The sequence below is a fragment of the Solanum tuberosum genome, unplaced genomic scaffold (assembly GCF_000226075.1).
Source record: "Solanum tuberosum cultivar DM 1-3 516 R44 unplaced genomic scaffold, SolTub_3.0 scf00092, whole genome shotgun sequence".
NCBI classification, from domain to species: Eukaryota; Viridiplantae; Streptophyta; class Magnoliopsida; order Solanales; family Solanaceae; genus Solanum; species Solanum tuberosum.
In genome coordinates, this window is record NW_006239019.1 from 1341261 (window position 1) to 1362461 (window position 21201).

General features: G+C 29.9%; 2 protein-coding genes across 2 annotated transcripts in view; one reads left to right on the forward strand and one right to left on the reverse strand.

The window, feature by feature from the left end:
- LOC102598829 (uncharacterized) overlaps positions 1-4230 on the forward strand; it is a 4857-nt gene extending 627 nt beyond the window's left edge. The window contains exons 2-8 of the mRNA XM_006347734.2: positions 41-180; positions 265-371; positions 1031-1096; positions 1762-1844; positions 3458-3504; positions 3723-3801; positions 3884-4230. Coding sequence (XP_006347796.1) covers positions 41-180; positions 265-371; positions 1031-1096; positions 1762-1844; positions 3458-3504; positions 3723-3801; positions 3884-3973 — 612 coding nt within the window. The 3' untranslated portion in view covers positions 3974-4230. The remainder of the gene's footprint in view (positions 1-40; positions 181-264; positions 372-1030; positions 1097-1761; positions 1845-3457; positions 3505-3722; positions 3802-3883) is intronic.
- A 445-nt stretch (positions 4231-4675) lies between these two features.
- Positions 4676-6157, reverse strand: LOC102599154 (uncharacterized). The gene has a single exon (XM_006347735.2). The coding sequence runs from the start codon at positions 5833-5835 to the stop codon at positions 4792-4794; it is 1044 nt and encodes a 347-aa protein (XP_006347797.1). The 5' UTR covers positions 5836-6157; the 3' UTR covers positions 4676-4791.
- Positions 6158-21201: the final 15044 nt, after the last annotated feature.

Consider the following 21201-nt stretch of genomic DNA (forward strand, 5'->3'; position numbering starts at 1 on the left):
CCCGTTTAATTTTTTTTTTTTTTTTTTTTTTTCTTATCAGAAAGGGCAAGGTGGTTTCTACTGCTGCTCCCCTGCACCCAATAATCAGAAGGTGAAAACCCAAACACCCAAGTTGTTGAAAATTGCAGTCAGTGGTGTCACTGAACTACTCAGGCTCCTCTCTTCACCATCAACAAACAGGTTTTGCATTTTCTTAAATTGGGGGTATTTCTATTTTCAAGATTTCATTTTTGATTTCCTTAATATTATTATAATGTTTGCTAGATTGGGGGTATCTGATGATGAAGGGGGTGGAGAGCCTTTGGTTTATAATGTAGAAGATGTCCTCAAGATTATCAAGTTAGATTATGAGAAAGCTTATTTTGTTACAGGTAGTGTTGTTTATCTCTTAGTAATAATTAGTACTCTGTCTGTTTTAATTTGTTTGTCTGGTTTTGACTTGGTACAGAGTTTAAAAAAATAAATAAGACTTTTGAGTGTTCGGTTCTTAAACTGAAGATACGTAAAATGTATTCAAATGCGCTTTAATCTTGTGGTTTTAAATATGTCACATGGGAAGTTAGGATTAAAGAGTAGTCGGAAAGAGGAAAAAAACATTCTTTTTTGAAACGGATTAAAAAGGAAGTAGTAAGACAAACAAATTGAAATGGAAGGAGTATATACTTCCTAAATATCTGCACTTCTGAAGCCAACATGTAAGTCGAAACATAAGCACGGACTTGAGTGAAGACTGAAAAAACTTAAAAGAGAGTTTGTTTGATTGAAGTCTTCCATGTAAAATGTTTGTAGCAAGATTTTATTTTTTTGAGTTGTCAAACTGATTTATGATTTTATCATCTTATACTTCACAGTATGAGGTGGGTGATCCACAAATTTTTCTTTGCTTTACTATGTGAAAATCTTTCATTACTTGGAGGACAAAGTTTTCTTTTTTCTGATTGTGAATAATGTGTCAGTTAAAGTTTAAGCCTGTTATTGTGGTTAAAGATAAACTGGTCTTTCACTAATTTAGAGCTTTCATTCAATTTAGGCCTCTTCACCAGTGGAATTTATGCAGAAGACTGTGTCTTTGAAGATCCAACTATAAAATTCCGTGGTAAGAGGAATCATTTTCTATATCGGATGGCACATTATTTGATATTTGCATCACCGTTATGGCAGCACCAGGAAATTTCCTTGCTTATCTGTATAAAAAATTCCACATTTATGTCCCGCACCGCACTCAGTCTTGAAGAATTTTTTAATAAAGTATTAGGCTTCTCAATTCCTTCACATGGTATCATAGATAACCTTTAATAAACCCGTTCTTTTCACTAGTAAGTTTGATTTTCAATTCATGTTTGAAGAACTTTATTATACATACTGATCTCTGCATTTGGAGGTGGCATAAGACATGGCCAGACAATCTACTAATGTGAACTCTGATATTATCATCTATCTGTGCTATTTGCGCATTGAGTGTAAATACCGGCTTCTTTTCCGGTTTTCATAAACATCTTAATTGACAGCTTCTATTGCTGAATTTATTCTATGTGTGACATGTTTGCTTTGTAATATCGCTTGTATTTGCCTCTTTTATCCTGTATCTGTTGCTAGTGTCAGTACTTTAAACATCTATTTCAGTTTCTAGACTAGCTTAGTAGTAGTATGCTCATTAGATGAATAAACTACGAAAATTGTCAATCTTCCAAAGCTAGAAATTAGCTTAGTTTAACAACAAACAAAAGGTAATTCACCTTATTTTATGATTGTGTCATCCAGGAAGGGACTTGTATTCCCGCAACTTGCAATTGCTGGTACCGTTTTTTGATAGTCCATCAATCAAATTAGAAAAGATTGAGAAGGTATGTACTGCAAGTTCATAAATAGTATTAAAGAATAAAAAGATGAAACAAAACAAATCCAAAAGAAGACATAGCATTCGCTGAATGCTTAGTGAGAAGTGTTTTGTTCTTTTCATTAGTTCTTGCCCCTTGAAGGAGATATGGAGTGCGTCAGTAATCTGATCTGTTTCATTTCTGTCCTCTTCAGAGAGAAAACTTTGGAGAGAAGATTACTCTAACTTGAGACTTTGCTGATAAAACTGGTTATTCTTTGTTATTTATTTTATTGGGATCACACAGCTCGAACTTTTTACTTGTCATTCAGATATGTGATATGAAAGGGATCACTTACCAAAGTGATTATTCTGAATCTATTGTTGGAGATTGCTAGTAAATTTGCAATAAACTCTTCTTCTTTTCTTAGTTACATCAATAAAGTGAAGTCTATTTACTGATCATCAATACATGGAAACATTTTTAGCTATTTTATTAAGCATAAGCATTTTTCTACTTAAAGGATAGCTAAGTTATCTACCATACAGATGAAGGATAATAGTGGCTAACTCGATGCAATTAAATAACTAAACTTACAATGTAATGGCATGTATTAATCTGCAACTTCCTAAGAATGAATACACCAGGAATTTCTTTCCACCAAGACCTCCATAGCAGTGGCCTTTATAAGCCAGATTATCTTCTAAGTCTGGAAACCCATAACACTGTCTGGAGTTTGATGGTAGCTCCATTCATAATAAGACAGACTATTTTGCTCATAATTCTCATGCTTGAAATGGGATTGTAAATGTGGTGACTGAGAAATGGGAGGACAGACATTACAATTATTGTTTTAAGCCCAAGTAAGATATTGCCACTTTAATCTTTTACAAATCACCCATCAGTATTTGTGTGCTGTTCTCCTATAGTGTTGAATCTACTCGTAAAATCCTTATGAAGTGTTTCTCAAACAGCCAGAGTAACAACAACATACCCAGTGAAATCCCACAAGTGGGGTGTGGGGAGGGTAGAGTGTACACAAAGTAGAATCTACTTATATTTTTATATGTAGTATTTTGACGTTTCCATATGAAATGGGATTTTTCCTAGTTTAGTTGTTAACAAGGTCTACAATTTTGGACCGAGGAACAAATTGTGGTAGCTTGGTTCAGAATGTGAAGGCTCATTGAAACAAACTTCACTGTGGGTACTGGGTAGATTTAGCTTTGAATCATTTTTTGGGTTGGTATTGTACTAGTTATCTTGTATGTTAAACTGCCAAACATATCTTTGACATCATCCTCAGTTCAATTATCCACTCCAAAAGTTGGAGAATACGGACGGTCTGGATGATGATTCCAATTCCACAAGAAAAACACTATGAGGGCATCATAATACCAAATTTGTGGCATTTTTTTTCCGTTTTGAGTCATTTATTGGTGTCCAAGAGCACATCCATTCTTAAATGATTATGAAGTTACTTTTCGGTAATACTTGTCAGTTGTAACATAGTCATTCAAATGTTTCCAAGCATTTTTTATAATTATAGTGATATGTTGTTTATTTAGTGCATTTACAATATTCAATCTTCCTTTCAAATCAGGAACACTTTACTTAATGCCTATCTGCCTGATGTACAGGGTAATGATTCTAATGCAGAGGTCATAGTGGCATACTGGAAACTGAGGTACTTGGTTTTACTCTCAAAATTTGTTAGCTTAAAGGCGAATATTAGTTTACCCGATTGTATTAACTGCTCTCTCGTTCAAAGCATTTGACATTTGTTTCTGTCAATTATGCATAGTTGATCCTGATAAGTGAAATATTTTTGGATGTAAACGAATACCAGAGTTTTCTTAGGATTCTTTTGACTATTCACATGCTGATTTTTCATCTGACTTGTAGAACATCCCTCAAACTTCCGTGGCAGCCTCTCATCTCTGTTGATGGGAAAACGGTCTATGATCTAGATGAACAACTCAAAGTAAGTAGAAAAGATTTTATCTCTACAATTCAAAAACTAGAGCAATGTTCTTCCCTCATTGATATTTCCTATCTCCAAACAGATTGTTAAGCATGTTGAGAGCTGGAACATTTCTGCTCTTGAAGCAGTTGGCCAGATTTTTACGCCTGGTTTGAGGAGCTCTGGTGAGTGAAAATTCTACAGAGCAATGTTCCTTAGCTGATATTCTTTATAGACGACTCGTGAAAAATCAGATTTTTCTATTTGAGCTTCAATAAAGCATGTATACTCTGATCTTAGAACCACCTCTTAGACTCTTACAGTTTACTTCACAGCTCGAGTTGGAAAGACAGTTATATAGGTAATAAACAGGTGAAGTGATTTCTCTTGACATCCATTTATCATAATTACTCATTTCACTGTATATTTATTATGTCAATTTAACTTGCACATCATCTTGCCTCCGAACCGAGATCTCGATTACCCTTCAAAGGCAATTGCAATAGCTTTTCCACCTACATGATTCTGGAATTCTTCAGTCCTCCATTGATACTTTCCTTGTGTAACAATACCATTGTTACTGTGATAAACTATTGCCATCATGCTTTGTCTGTGTGAATTTGATCCTGAAACAATCTTAGATATCTCCTAACATCCTCGCATCCAGCCACGTTTTTCACATGGAACGTATAAACACTTAACTTCTGTCTCGCTCCACTTGCACTCTGTGGTTATAGCCGTTGCCTCGTTTCTTCTCCAAAATGGCTGCTCTTCCATAGTCATTGTTCTTGAATTTGTCAGTGGTAGTTCCACAGAAACTGTTCCTAGTGACTTGGTAAGAACCAATTCAATTGCAGGAGCAAAAATAGGGGGAAATCATAACTAATCTGAGTAACTGAACCAAAAAAAATCAATTACAGGAACTAATAAAATTACAGGTTTCTGTTATTACAATTTAATACTCACAAATAATCTGAGTAACTGAACCAAAAAAAATCAAATTAATCTTCATTAATCCTTCCTCCATGCATACAATAACAAAGAAAATCCCTCATTACTCCCATATGACCTTATAGATGACCATGAACTCCTCCCACATTCACTGTTCTCCTCTGCCCACTGCAACACACTAGAGCACGACGGCGATGGCGACAAAGAGACCGACAGTGGTGTCGACATCGTTCCAGCTGTTGCGGACAAACTTTTCCTCATCAATTTCTTCTCGGCGCCACCCATTTCAGGCCAAACACCACCATCACCTACTTGGAACACAAAAACACCATGTTCATGTCCATGTCCATGCCCAAATTTATGATTGTCACAGTTTTTATTTACCCAATTGAAGACATCCCAAAAAAAGGTTACCTCTACTTGACCAACTAAAATTCTTTCATTTCCCCTAAATTTCCAAGCAAGTCTTTTCACTACAAGACTTGTTTTCCCATCCACTTTCACTTTCAACACTCCACCCCCACATTCTATCACAAATTCATGTTTAACCCCCATAATCCGAGCCCGTGTAGTATAACTCCTCCGTCCAAACACGTGTTCTCTCCTCGACAACAAAGTCAGGTCTCCCGTGCAACATCCCGATACCAGCCTGGCCCGGCCCGTCAATTCCGTCAACATATCACCAAGGAAAAACTCCAGTCTTGCATTGCAAGTAATTGCAATGTAAAAACACCCCTCAGGCTCTGCCGAGTTCTGATTGAACTTGGCAAGTGTGAAGTCCCAATGGACCTTCATCTTCTTACGGTCATGTAATTGGACCGGATGCACGGATTTTGATCCTGGCCGTGCCTTAAATATGGCGAAAGACGATTGATGGAGTGGAATGGTGATGGAGAAAAGATCAGGTGCATGAACTAACAAAGAATGTGAAAACAGGTTCTTGGACCAAGTGAGTGTAAGATAAACAGGTGAACCACAAATCTGAGCTTGGTATATACATGTAACAAGATTTTGAGGCACTTGTGAAGGAGGAGGAAGAGAAGAAGTTTCTGAATCCTCAGAATTATGAGGAATATTAAAACAAGCAGGTATCATATTCTTCATCCTAAACACAACACTAGTACTAAATGTTGGAATCAAGAATTGGAGGAGTTTGGTTTAATGAAGTTAGCCATAATGTTTTGTATATATGAGGTGGGGTTTTATGTTAGAGCTTGATTGGCGCCATTGAAAGAGATAGAAAGCTATATAGATAGATTTTTGCTCTCTTTTTTATGATGAGTATTTATATGTATGTGAGCTGGGAGGCATTAGCAAACTTCAAGACTTTCTTTTTGCTTCAAAGTCACCATAGCAGGTAACACTCACTTGGTTTTTACTTACTTTATCCACTTCTTATTATTTCCAATTTCTTCGTATAACTCCGTCTGTGTTAGCTCATTCACATTCTGAATGAAATTTTTGAGAGGTAGAGATTAATATTAATGTCCAAGTGTTTGTTTAAGCAAGTTAAAATATTTGGAAAAGATGGAAATGTTTTTTCATGAAAAATGACTTTTATTGCATCAAACATATTTGGCTATTAAAAGCACTTGGCAATTGAAAAGTGAATTATAAAAGAGGAGATGGTGCCTTGGGAAAGGGGAGATCCAACTACTCTTGTTGGGGTGTTCCAATTTGGACATATAGGATAAAATAGGGGAGAGTTCAATGCTTCAATTTTCTTTATTATCAAATGGTATGGGGTGACTTAACGAATTTTAAAAATAAATTTATGCGATGTATAGTCAAGGGGCGTAATTGCCTTTAAAGAATTAAATCTCTTTCGTTGAAAAATTATACGCAAAAAAAGGTTCAAAAATAAGAACATTCATATTGTTGCCTTGCCGCTTCTTTTCTTTTTTGTTTCACACCCAATGTCTAGCAACGGACTACCAAGCGGAAGCCAACACAAGAAGCATAAAGCTTAAAACATGTGAAGAAACAGAATGAAATACAAGACAAGAAACCACCCAAGACCTGTCATCAGTCAGTAATCGGGCATCTAACCCAAAGCAAGAGTACAAGGCTTTTACAAATATAAGATAAGTACAGATTGTCTCTGAGTACAATATAAAGACTAATTCTACCCAAAAATAGACGGAACTTCGAACCCTAGGAGTTCACCCTAGTCTCCAAATTCCAAACTGCTCCGCACGACTCCAAATCAACAGCGATATCTAGTATCGCATTGGAGTCCAACTATTTCGGACTCACCGCATAAGATTCCATCAAAAAAAAATTCATACATAAAATTCGAACCTGAAATTTTAGGTTAAGGGAAGAACAACCTCATCCACTGGAGTGGAGCACCACATAAGGTTATACAAGGCTTTTTTTGACTTAGAATTCAAAGAATGACAATCAACTTTTAGCTGTAAATTTACTCGTCTGATTTCAAAGTAATAGGCTGGCGTCCATATTCTTGTTTGATTTGCTTAAATCAAGAAACTAAATTGGGTTTAAAAGTCTACAGTCTAACTTGATGGTAGGACACACAAATTAATATTTGAAGTAATTAACAATTACAGTCTGTCCTCATTTTTTATTCTATTAAAGTATTGAACACTTTTGTTGATTCAACAGAAGAAGAAGAAGAAGAAACAACCTATCCTAATAAACATAATTAATTTAGTCTAATCTAGCTAGAGTCTCAATTTCAAAAAGTGTTTATTTAAATAAAAACAAATTGTATGAAAGAAAAGATTTCCCTTACCCTCATACAACAGCCAGAGTTTTGTTTGTTTGTTTGTTTGTTTCAGTTTCAAATCAAATGTGACCTTTCATTAAAAATTAAAATTAAAATGTGACCTTTCTTTTCAAAGTAATTTTTTGGAAAAAATAGAAGTTAATCTTTATCCATGTTTTGTTTTCCTAGTGTATGATTATAATTTGGAAAAATTATCTGAATACCAAACTTATTTTATCATATTCTCTAAAAAAAATTACTATTTGAAAAAATGACAAAATTCCCTACTCTTTACTATTCTCGGATACATCACTTTACGCGATGTATCGGAATGTTTAGTGTTGTATCTGAAATTGAGATGCGATATATCGAGACGTTGAGGGTCGTATATGAAATTGAGACGCGATGTATCTCGATGTTTTGAAATGTATTCAGATTTCACAATTTTTTGTGATTTAAAAAAGAATATGAATAAAATATAATTAACTCTTAACACTATAAAATTTCTATTAAATTTTCTAATAATTTTGGAGAGCATAGGAGTTGGTAAAATTAAGAACATTCTCCAACATATCAGTGTGATAAAGAGTAATTAAAGGACATTCTGCTGAAAAACGTTCCATTTTGTAACCTTCACGACAGACATTATTATTAACCTTTGAAAAAAATTAGAATTAATTGAACTGTTCTAATATTCTTCCCCCTTTTCATGAAAGTACAATTTAGGAAATATTTTTTTTAAAAATTGAACTGTTCTAATATTCTTCCCTCCTTTTCATGAAATTACAATTTATTAATAACAAAACAATGATAATAAATCCAGTATAATGTCACTGGTAAGGCTTATAGATAGTATGTACGCATATTTTATTCCTAACTTTTATGGAATAGAGATGTTGTTTCAACCTATAGACCCTTGGCTCAAAAGAATTTTAAAAAATATATACGTATATGATTGCAAGAAAAAATTATTACAACAAAATAGCATAAAGTAAATCAAGCAATATAGTAACATTAAAGAATAAGAAATTCCGTGATTACTAAATAATACTACCAAGGCTAGTCACTTTCCTCTTAGACATAAAGTATGACAATACTCGATTACCTACTAATCTTCGATATCCATAGATTTCTATTTAGAGTCATATCCTTCGTAAGTTGAAGTTTTGTGTCATATCATGTCTTTATCTAATCACTTCTCCGAATTCTTCCTATCTCTATCTTTCGAAGAAATTCATATTTATTTCTACTATTTTAGAAAAATTTCTAAAGAACCAAGTATTCTCTATCTCCAATAAAGAAATTTAAATTAGATGTTGGTGATAGGTGAATTCAAACCTTATTCACGAATTGTTTGTGATAGAATTAAAGAATGAAATGTATAGTAAATTAAAAGGGGGATTTATTTCATTTTATTTATTTATTTATCGAATTGTAACAAGAAAATAGTTGAATTAGTGAAGTATTTGTTTATGAACAACTTTCACATATAATAAACATAAAAAATCATATTTGTATGTTATAGATGTAGTTTGTATAATTTGCGCTCCATAACAAACTTTATGTTTGCTATGGGGCATCAGATTGTATAATTCTCTGGCAGGAACTTCAGATTTGTATAATTTCGCTGGCAGGCCATTTGTATAAATTGTTGGCAGCCTCTCGTTTGTATAAATTGCTGGTAGCCTCTCAATTCAATTATATGTGTTTGTATATCTGCATAAAATTTGAATTTGTCTACAATTGAATCGAAATAAAATATTTGTATATCAAATCTCTCTCTCTCGTTTTGGCATATTTTATTCCTAACTTTTATGGAATAGAGATGTTGTTTCAACCTATAGACCCTTGGCTCAAAAGAATTTTAAAAAATATATACGTATATGATTGCAAGAAAAAATTATTACAACAAAATAGCATAAAGTAAATCAAGCAATATAGTAACATTAAAGAATAAGAAATTCCGTGATTACTAAATAATACTACCAAGGCTAGTCACTTTCCTCTTAGACATAAAGTATGACAATACTCGATTACCTACTAATCTTCGATATCCATAGATTTCTATTTAGAGTCATATCCTTCGTAAGTTGAAGTTTTGTGTCATATCATGTCTTTATCTAATCACTTCTCCGAATTCTTCCTATCTCTATCTTTCGAAGAAATTCATATTTATTTCTACTATTTTAGAAAAATTTCTAAAGAACCAAGTATTCTCTATCTCCAATAAAGAAATTTAAATTAGATGTTGGTGATAGGTGAATTCAAACCTTATTCACGAATTGTTTGTGATAGAATTAAAGAATGAAATGTATAGTAAATTAAAAGGGGGATTTATTTCATTTTATTTATTTATTTATCGAATTGTAACAAGAAAATAGTTGAATTAGTGAAGTATTTGTTTATGAACAACTTTCACATATAATAAACATAAAAATCATATTTGTATGTTATAGATGTAGTTTGTATAATTGCGCTCCATAACAAACTTTATGTTTGCTATGGGGCATCAGATTGTATAATTCTCTGGCAGGAACTTCAGATTTGTATAATTTCGCTGGCAGGCCATTTGTATAAATTGTTGGCAGCCTCTCGTTTGTATAAATTGCTGGTAGCCTCTCAATTCAATTATATGTGTTTGTATATCTGCATAAAATTTGAATTTGTCTACAATTGAATCGAAATAAAATATTTGTATATCAAATCTCTCTCTCTCGTTTTGTACAACACAAATTATACATTGTAATTTGTATAATTTGTGTTTGTATAAAGCAAGAAAGAGAGAAAGAGAGAAAGGCAAAAGAGAACTGGACAGGGGAAGATATGTATTTGTATAATTATAAGTGTATAGGACGAAAACATATGTATTCGTATATGTATATACAGTTTTCTCTCGCTTTATACAAACACAAACGCATTTTATACATTTGTGTTTGTATAAAAGCGAGAGAGGCGAGGGAGAGATTGGCAAGTGAGAAACCTAGGGAGAGAGGCAAATGACAACTGTTTGCTACGGGTTTGATTGGTTATAGAATTTAATTTAAATTAATAATTTGCTAATTTATACAATTTTCACTTTGTTTATTGGACCGTATTCATTTTCTGGACTTCATGGGCCCCCAAAATGAAATTACAAGGGCTAGCAAATGCTAAATTCCAACTTAGATTGAGCCTAACCTTTGACAGCCCAGGCCCATATTCAAATTATAAGGGCTAGCAAATGCTAAAGTCCGATTTTAGGTAATTGTAATTTTTTAAATATTTTTTTACCCCTCCATACGAGCTCCCTCCCCTTTTGCTCATTTGATGATGACTCGAACCCACAATCTTAACATTGGAGGTAAAGGATGCTTACCATTCGAGCAACCTCTCTTGTCAGGTAATTGTAATTTCACCAATAATCACCATGATGTAGTTTCGATTTTTTTTTTTTGTTTTTAAGAAGAAAAAAATGACTATAATTATTGTCTTGCTCGAATGATAGAGATGTAAGCATGCATCATTTGACAGATTCAATTTTGTCAACAAATAGGTTATGTGATTCAACAAGTTTGAACAAAAGCAATGAATTTTGTAGAATATACTATAATTGACGTGTTGTATACATTTACTAACTTTTGAAACATATGAAATTGTTTACTTGTAAGTTGAAGCAACCAAACGCACCATCACCAAAAGTTGCATTGGAGTCGTAAATACAACTACATTTTTATCTAGAAGTTTCGAGCTTTAAACTTACTCGTCGGACTCCAAAAAAAATATTGAATACTTATTGAAGAAAAAAAATAATACACCTAGATTTGGCATCACTTTCACAACGACTTCATGCTTGTAGTAAGATTCCTTGCATGTACGGAACTCACCAAATGAATTGTCATATAGTCAAAAAGAGAAGTAGTTAAAATATAAAACCCAAATAAAATAAAAAGAGGAGAGAAGAAAAAAATTGAAAAATTAATTATCTACCATTATCTTATTGAGAGGACAAATTTTTGGATTAATATATAATCTATGTTTAGCACCACATGATTTTGTCTTAATTTGTCCCTTTCATTATCACATGGATGCAATGCAAGCTTCAACACACAAAAAAAAAATAAAAAAAAATACCTACTTCACCTGCAAAAACATTATGATAAAAAGAAAAATTACTGAACTTCACCAAGCCAACTTCTATTATACTAAATCGGCATTTAGTTTGAGTCTCAACTAATTTAAGTTTGTCGCACAAGGCTCATTGAAGGTAATTTTTACTAGGATTTGTTTTATTTAAAGTGTTCAAATTAGAGAAACTACATATATTGTATCTATTAATTTCTTTGTGAATGTGATTTTTGCTGAAATGACACTTATTTTGGGACAGAGAGAGTATTATTAGTTAACAATTTAATTACTATTTATAATCATATCGTACTTGATTACCTGCCTCGTTGTCGTTAATTTTTGGATTTTGTTGTGTGATTTAACGTCTAATCCTTCAAGTTGTCCCTAGTCAATTGGATCTTATGTTATTAAGACATAAAATTATTTTAAACTCATCATTACTCTGATATTTTAAAACTCAGATTTGTTTTAAAACTCATCGTTATTAAGAATCAAAAGGTTAACAGATTTGTACAATATTATTTTAAAAACTATTTATCTCCTAAATAGTTTCTTATAATATTCCTCAATATGATTTGGACAATATTTTTTGATTGCTAAATTGGATGTCTCTTTAATTATAAAATCAAACTATATCTCCAATAATTAATTAATACTCTATTATCACAAAGTAAGCCGCAGACATCAGGATTTTTTTTATTACTTTTTAAAGGGAAAGAGTATCAAATGAGAAACCTTTTTTTAACCTTTTTTCTAAAAGAAATAAGAAGAAGAATTTTATTCTTCAAAATTGTGAGTACAAACCTGTTAACCCCTTAATTCTTCTTTCTTAAGATTTTTTCATGATTCGAGGGTTATAGTGGTGTATTTCTCGAACGAGAATGATTTAGATTTCATCTCCATGAAATGATTTATCCGTGATTCAAGGATCGCTAGTGGCCTATTTCTCAAATTAGGATGATTTAGACTTGATCTCCATGGAAGGATTTGTGTTTGTGGATCTTCTTGAAAATTATTTGATTATCAAGAAGAGTCTAGCATATTTTGATCTGTTTATGAATGTCCCAAAAATTTGTGGAATATTTATGATTCGATCTCTCAATGAATATTTTATGAACTTGTGGTGAAATTTTGGAGATTATCGAATGAGAAACTTGTCTCCCGTTTAAAATTTTCAATTAAACTAATTAATCAGCCTAGAAACTTGTGGGTAAAATAACCTTGCTAGTTCATATATGTATATAATCATTAAACTAATTATACCAATCACGTAACTTACATGTGAAAAAAAATTAACCAAGGATATATTGTGTTTGAACATGAATTTCACCTTTTAAAAAAATTGTCATCTGAACAGATGATTCAATATATTACTTAACGTCCAAATATTATATTTAATATTTTCTGTGATATTTTCTCTGTCTCAATTTATATGATGTTATTTGATTCGATATAGAGTTTAAGAAATATAAAAAGACTTTGCAATGTTTCAAAATTATTCTTAAAATAAATAATTTTTTAATTGTATCATTAAATATTTATCAAATAAAAAAATATATCATTTTTTTAAGAATGAACAAAAAGGAAGTTATTTTATATAAATTGAAGTAGGTGTAAACATTTATGGACAAAAAATAGTTTAGGTTTTTACATACCATTTAAGAAAACAATTTTTTGACTGAATTGCTCTTATTTACCCTCAATCTTTTAATATTGTTCTAGAACATTATTAGAATAGTAAAAGTAAAATTAGAAAAAAGAATATGTTTTTAAAAATAATTATTTTTAAAAAAAATGAGAAATAAATTGGACTCACGGAGCAATATAAACTTTGGACTACAGTCTAAGTTTGTCTTATTTCAGTTTTGAGGCATCCAATGCAATTCCATGTTAGGTTGGCTCTAATTTCAAAATAACTTTCATTTCTAATTTTCTTGACTTTTATGGTACGGTTTTCTCTTAATCACTCCCAGTTTTTGTCTAATTATTTAAGTACCAACAAAGTAACAATATTTTTAAATCTTGATTAATCACTTGAGCGTTAATTATTAGATCTTAATACATCTTGGTTGGTTCTTTGTCTCTTTGGTCAAAGATATTTGGCGGAGCAAACACTTCTATTATGTTGCATTTTTTGTGACGAAATGAAGAGTTCATCAGGATGAATTGGGTAGTAAAGAACGTTTATTAGTAATATTTATATTTCCCCAAAAATAGGCTTGTATATTTAATCAAAAAGGCATCGACGTTTATTTGAAAAGCAAAAAAAAAAAAAAGTAAAAAAAAAGTAATAAAAATAACACCTTAATTAGTTGAAAAATGAAATATTTCCTTTAAACATGAAGTCACAATTTTAAGTTGTGGATTTGAAGAATAAAAGTAGAGGCAATTACGCTTGTAGATTTATTTTTTTGAAGAATTCAACACTAGTCTTAACTGATCTTGTTACATATTTATTTCACTCGGAAAAAAAAATCATAATAAATTAGATTAAGTGTGTAATTGACGATTTGACTCAAGTTCAGTGATACATATCATGCTTTTTCACTATGTTATAACCATTTCATGTCTGAATTTCATTATAGATTAATCGAAACATTAAATATTATAAAAAAAATCATAAATCACGAGGATTAATAAACACAGTAAATAATTATTTTCTTCCTAAATATTTCTCATATATATATATATCACTTGGTATTGTCACTTTCATTTTAATTTAATTCTATATATGTTAGTTGCCCATTTTAAACACAAACAAGCTGGCCACCCCATGCTGTGTTATTGCCATATTCAATCAGTCACAAATACATGTGGAATTCAAGTCTTCATTATCATCATTGTGCCCTAACAACCTCTATCATGCATGTGATAGGTCCAATTTATTTTTCTTACATTATTAATATTCATGTGCATTCCCTACTCTTTATATAAATAAAATATAACAACATTTTCAAACTCTATTACTCTTATTTGTCTCCCCTTTTTATAGTAAAAATTTAACTCATATTAATTAGCAACTACTCAATACGTATAAATGTAACAACACTTAGGTATATATGTACCATTTCAATATAGTTGTCCATAACAAATCATTTTGGTCATTAATATCTTAGCCAGAATAATGTTTCCTAAAACCTTGATATTTATTAATCGATCTAATTAATATGTATCTATATAGATATTGCAAGACATTCAAATCTTTTTTGGATTGAGTCGGTACATATTTGGGTAACATTCTTAATTTCAAGATATGTGGTCCAAACAAATATATATTACGAGTCAATTAATTCATTTGGTTGAGGTATTTAGCATGTTCATTTAACTAATCATGATCGTGATCCTAATTAAAGCCAATAATCATGCCATACTTGACTAGCGTACCAATTCAAATATTGTAACTTGTTTAATCAAATTAAAGGTCAATATATTCAAATTACGTAGCGTGTTTAGTCAAATTAAAGGGTCGATCGAAGTTTTTTTTGAGTGTTCAAGTGATATTTTTCAACTAATCAAATAAGGTTATGTCACATCCATTAGTCTAGAAGGGGTAAAAAAAATCATATTATGTAGCGTGTTTAATCCAATTAAAGGGTCAATCAAAGTTTTTTGATTGTTCAAGTGATATTTTTCAACTAATCAAATAAGGTTATGTCACATCCATTAGTCTAGAAGGGGTAAAAAAAATCATATTATGTAGCGTGTTTAATCCAATTAAAGGGTCAATCAAAGTTTTTTGAGTGTTCAAGTGATATTTTTCAACTAATCAAATAAGTTTATGTCACATCCAATAGTCTAATTAATGACTTAAGCGAGTCAAATTATGATTAGCTATCATTCATAGCTTGAAATAGAGATCAACCCTAATTAAGCCAAAGTATACATAATTTCGAAAGAAATCTCTCTAATGAATTATTTATCTTTCATTCACAAATCACAATGATTGATTATTGCGATTCATTATGTCACGTTTTCTATTTTTCATATTTAACTTATGAAAAAAGTATATTTATCAAGAAAATTTATTCATTTTATATGAGTCACTTTCATAACGAAGAATATATCAACTATAAATGACAAAATTAAGAAGTATATCAGACCATATTCCCTAAAATCAATCCATAAATATAATCCTTCAATAACTGTAATAGTTATAATAACCAAAAAAAAAATCTTGATAGTGGATCAATAAAAGCAAATAAAGAATATATAAACACCATGATTCAATATAAAGAAAGATTACAAACAAGTAATTTAATCAGTTAACTTTACAGATAAAAATATGCGATATATTTACTCAATATAAACTCCAAACATGAACATTGAACAAGCATGCTTGGTGCCTTTTAATCTCTTTATTTGTCAAGGTCACTAAAATAAATCCAGTCTCCAAAGATAATATTTATTTAATTTCAAGAAATATATAGATTAATTAGCTAATATTTGATGACGGGAAAACCAAATCCAGATAATAGTATATTGAGCTAAATATACAATCTTAAGGTGACGTTAAAAAAAAATTTCTAATTCTTATATAGTCTTACCAAATAAGCAAATTATAATTTATAAACTAGATATCGAAATATCCCAAGGCAACATAATAATAAATCACATATCTCTATGTTCTTTTTATGCATTAATGTTTGTGATTACAAACTTTTAAATATACATAATTTTCATAAAAATCTACTAGTCAATATGATAATAACTAATTATTCTTTAATATAATTCTTTCACATGACAAATATAATTTCTTCCCTCTGAGCATGAATTTTTCTTATTATAAAAATTAAAATGATGGGCATGTTTCTTATAAAATATAAACTTATGGGTCAAGTTTTACATTTAAAAATAAAATCATGATTTGAAATATATTTCAAATCATATTTTAAATAGAATTCGGGATTTGAAATTATCATGATCCCGAACGCTAATTTAAAATCATAACTTCATATTACATGTTCAAACACGAGCTTATATTATTAATAATAATCAAATTACTTGTCTTACGCCGAAATTCAAGAAAATTTCAGAATTTTCTCCTTCTTAGAAGTTTTTGACCAAATCCCAGCTCCTATAATAATTTAATTAATTACATTATATGTTGAGATACCTGAGAATAGTGAATTACGAGATCAATAAGCTACGATAATTTTTTTCGGATAACTAATTAATGTTTTACGAATAGTGAACAAAAAATACTTGTAGGGAAAAAAAGAGAGTATATCAACTGAGACTGCTATGATTGAAATTTTAGTCAATTTTTATATGCATCTCAGTTATGTATGTTTGAAGTTAGTATTGACAAATCAAGTAAAACTTCAATAAAAATTATTGGTAATTTGATCTTTCTAAGTCTAAAATTTTAGTTTAAAATGTCTAAAGTTAACCTTGACAAGTCATTTAGTAAATTTCAAGTGAAAATGTTTAATGTTTGACCTTCGCAAAGATAACATATCAGAAGTCGATCGCAAATTTTTTATTTGAGTCGCACACATCTGAAGTTCTTAAAACACATAAACTTGCAAAAAATATACTCCCTATGTTCCTAACAATTTGTCCATTTTTGAATTGGCACACCTATTAAGAAATCAATTAATGACATAGTGAGTTTACCATTTTACCCCTATTAATTGTGAAATGGATCAAAATTTCTACATTTTTCAAAGTAATTAGTCATCTAATTGAGGGTATAGTAGGTAAACAAATTTTGTCCTTTCTTGATTTGTCAAAATGGACAAGTAATTAGGGATAACTATAAAATGAAAGGTGGACAAATAATTAGGGACAGAGGGAGTAATAATTAAAAAGTAAACACGAATTAAATAACAACTCAAAAAAGTGAGTATTTGTGGACTTCGATAGAATCCACATTAATAGAAGTCTCAAAGGGAATACCAAACCCGGAGTGATGAGATTTTTATTATATATATATATATATATATATATGGTTGTTTGTGTTTTTAAAAAGACAACTTCTCTAATCAAAATAAAGTGTTTATACACGCATAAACTACTTTATGTTATTCATCAATTTTTATTTTTTTCTACTAATCCTTTTTCCTAACAAATTATAGTGCATATTGATCTACAATCTAATTTAGGACTTTTTTTGCATTGTATTATAATCAACCAGTTCCTTAGAAGATTCATCCTTAATTAGTGGGACAAGAACTTCTTATTTGCACCATACAAGGTGAGAAGTCGAAATATATAAGTTAAAAAAAAAAATTAAAAAAATATATAGGGGGGGTGGGGGAATTGAATAAATCATTAAATGAATGAATAAGTTATCAAAAAGAATCCTTGATATGGTGATTGAATGAATACATCAATTGTCTATACCTTTAATTAAAAATTTCAAACTCGAATCCAAATAAAAAATAAAAAATGGTAGGAGGTATTTTTTTTAAAAGAAAAAAAATAAAATGGTAGGAAGTATTTTTTTTAAAAAAAATTTGGATCTTATGCGGTGTGTAAATTTAGTTCAGTCAAAAATATTTTAGTCAATCAAAATTCAAACATGAGAAACTTAAAAATCCATACTAGACATACTCTTATAGTTGAAAACAAAACATAGTTACTTCTGGTAGTGCTTATCGGACAGATTGCGCGGATTTTCCTAATGATTTAGTTTATCGGATATTGATTTTTAAATTTACTAATTTGTTAGCTAATCTATAAGATATCGATTGGTTCGATAACAGACTAACACTTATTGGATGATTATCAGACGGTGTATCAGCTAATCTCTATCATTTTTTCTCCATGAACGTACCTTTAAAAAAGACTTCTTTTTACTCTTTTAAAATGCAATTAAATTATAATTTTTTTTCTATATTACAAAAAATATAGATTAATAGTAGTGTAATAGTTTATAACAGAAAAGTAAATATGTTTTCAAATTTTTGACCTTACGGCTTTTGGATTAACAATACATAATTATTTACTATGGAAAAATATTAAACGATGTTAATATACATACCTAAGCTAAAATTGTAAGTATGGTAACTCTTGACGGGCGAACAGTTTATCCGATAAGGATATTGAATAATTCTCCCCCACCCCTCACCAATAAGCCGTTAATTATAAAATTACAATCCGTTCACTAACCATTTATTCGATAATCCAATACCAATAAATCAATAAGCTAATTTTGTGGTTAGCTTATCGGTTACAATTCGATTTTGAACACCCCTAGTTACTTCTTCTATTTCAATTTGTTTGTCTTATTATTTAATTGACACGTAGTTAGAAAAAATAAATAAAACTTTTTAAATTTTATGATTTTAAACTAAGAAAATATATAATATATTAAAATACTTTTTAATATTATAATCTTAAAAATATCATGTGATTTTTTTTTTAAAAAAAAACATTCTTAAAAATGAATAAAATAAAAAAAGAAATACCAAAAGAAAGTAGAGAAAGGGAAGGTGGAGTTATTATAGGGGAGAAATTAGGTAAAGTAGAAAGGAAGTGCAAAGAACCGTACCAAATCCGTACGAAAAAAACAAAAGTGAAAAAGGTGCTGTGCTGGCACCTTAGCTTTTATTTGTCATAGGCTCATAGCCCTTTTTTTATAATGTATATTCTCGGTTTTAATTTATTTGTCTTATTTTTTATAATTTTTAAATTTCAGTTTTTCATCCCTATTTAAATATTAGTTTAAAATATTTGACATATTTTATGTAAATTATACTATAAGATAAAGTTAATTTTTCTTTTTTTCTTGAATAACATGTTAAAATAAGATCAGACAAATATATTGGAACGAAAAAAAAAATGCATTTATCATATAGCCAAATTAGAGTACGTTACGTTAATAAATAAAGGCCATGCAATGCAAAATGTCGATTCTGTTGTCATGGTCCACTATGTAGACCTCACACGCTCGCCATTTTTTTTTTCTTTCAAGTGGGTCCTTAATTTATTTTCATTCTTATTCTTATCATTTTTTTAAAAAATAATTATTTTCTAAAAATACGATTAGATAATTTTAACGTCACAAATAATTTCTCTACCTATGAAGATAAGAATAAAGTATTGGCTAATGTTATGAATAGTTAATTTACTTTTCGTAAATTTTATCTTTATGGTAGCTAACAATTACTCTCTTTGTTTCATTTTAAATGAAAAGTTATTTATTGATAAAGAGTTAAAAATGTTTTGACATGTATTTTAGATATATATAATAATAAATACAAAAGTACGTTCTCCTAAAAACTTCTGAAACTAAGCATATCGGGTTATCATTATTTTATTTTTACTATTTTTGAACGGTAAAATTACGATACTGAATTAAAATAAATAAATATAAATAGGTTTTAATTTTTACGAAATGGATAAGAAAGAAAGAACATAAAATAGAATATATGGTGTAACGTTTTTTTTACACCACAGACGTACATGTTTATGTTATGTTTTTTAAGAACAGATTTCTATTTTTCTTTTGGTCAAAGTAAAAGAACGTAAATGGAGAAACTAATCACAATACTAGTCAGCAAATTGATCGTGAATTACACTTTTTACATGAATTTTAGACCATTTAGCAATAATAACAATAACATATTCAGTGTAATTTCACACATGAAATTTAAGAAGAATATGACTTTATTCTTATTTTTGGTGATAGAAAGATAGTTTCTGATAAACTCTCGACTAAAAAAATAATAATTTAACATTATTGAATTACTATTTTAATTTTTAACAATGTTCCATTAATTTAAAAGATTCACATGTTACTTTGAAAATGTAATGATTTAGAGACTTTACGCCATAGTCTCAAACATAGGACCTAATAAAATACTCACTTCATAAAAATTAGGTAATCAGAAATTTCAAGAGAGAAATTTTGACATTTCGTGGTTTGTTGTTTAATTTTTTCCCCTCGTTTAATAAATTTGTACAATATGGCCATTTTGCAAATTATACTAAAGTTGTGAAGTATCTGTCATAACCTCTGAATAATTGAACACATTAATTCATAACACTCATGAATAATTTAGCAAATTAGAAGAATAAAGATCGTAATAAAATTATGACGCGCTCATCATAATTTATTCTAGCGTGATTTTTTACCCATATTGTGAGGCTATTTTATACAAATTGCCACAAGTTAAACACTAGACATTAAATGATCATATTTCTGCAAATCATCCATATTTTTATGAATCTAGAAAGAAATCAGAATTATTTCAATATAAGATGGTAATCACTAATCACCACATTTACTTATACTTAAACTTAAACACAAATATTTTCTTAATCGGTTTTCTGTAAATATACAGTTTGGTCCCTTTATAGTAGTATGTTTATTTCTTTGTTTCCCGCCTGATGTGCTCATATCGGAAAGTTTCATATTAAGATAAAATACTTTCTTATAAAGGCGATTTCATATTTGAAGGGACTCGAACCCGACCCTTGTTGACTTATAGATACTAGCTACTTCACCACAATTTGACGTATAGTATTATGTTATTTGTACTAATACTAGTATGTTATTTGTACTTGCCATTCTCTTATTATGCAATACACAGAGTATTCAACTCTTAGATGTGTTTAATCTTAACTAAAACAAATAAATTGACCCTAAAAAAATAAAAATAAAAATAAAAATTGACCCTAAAATGTTTCTA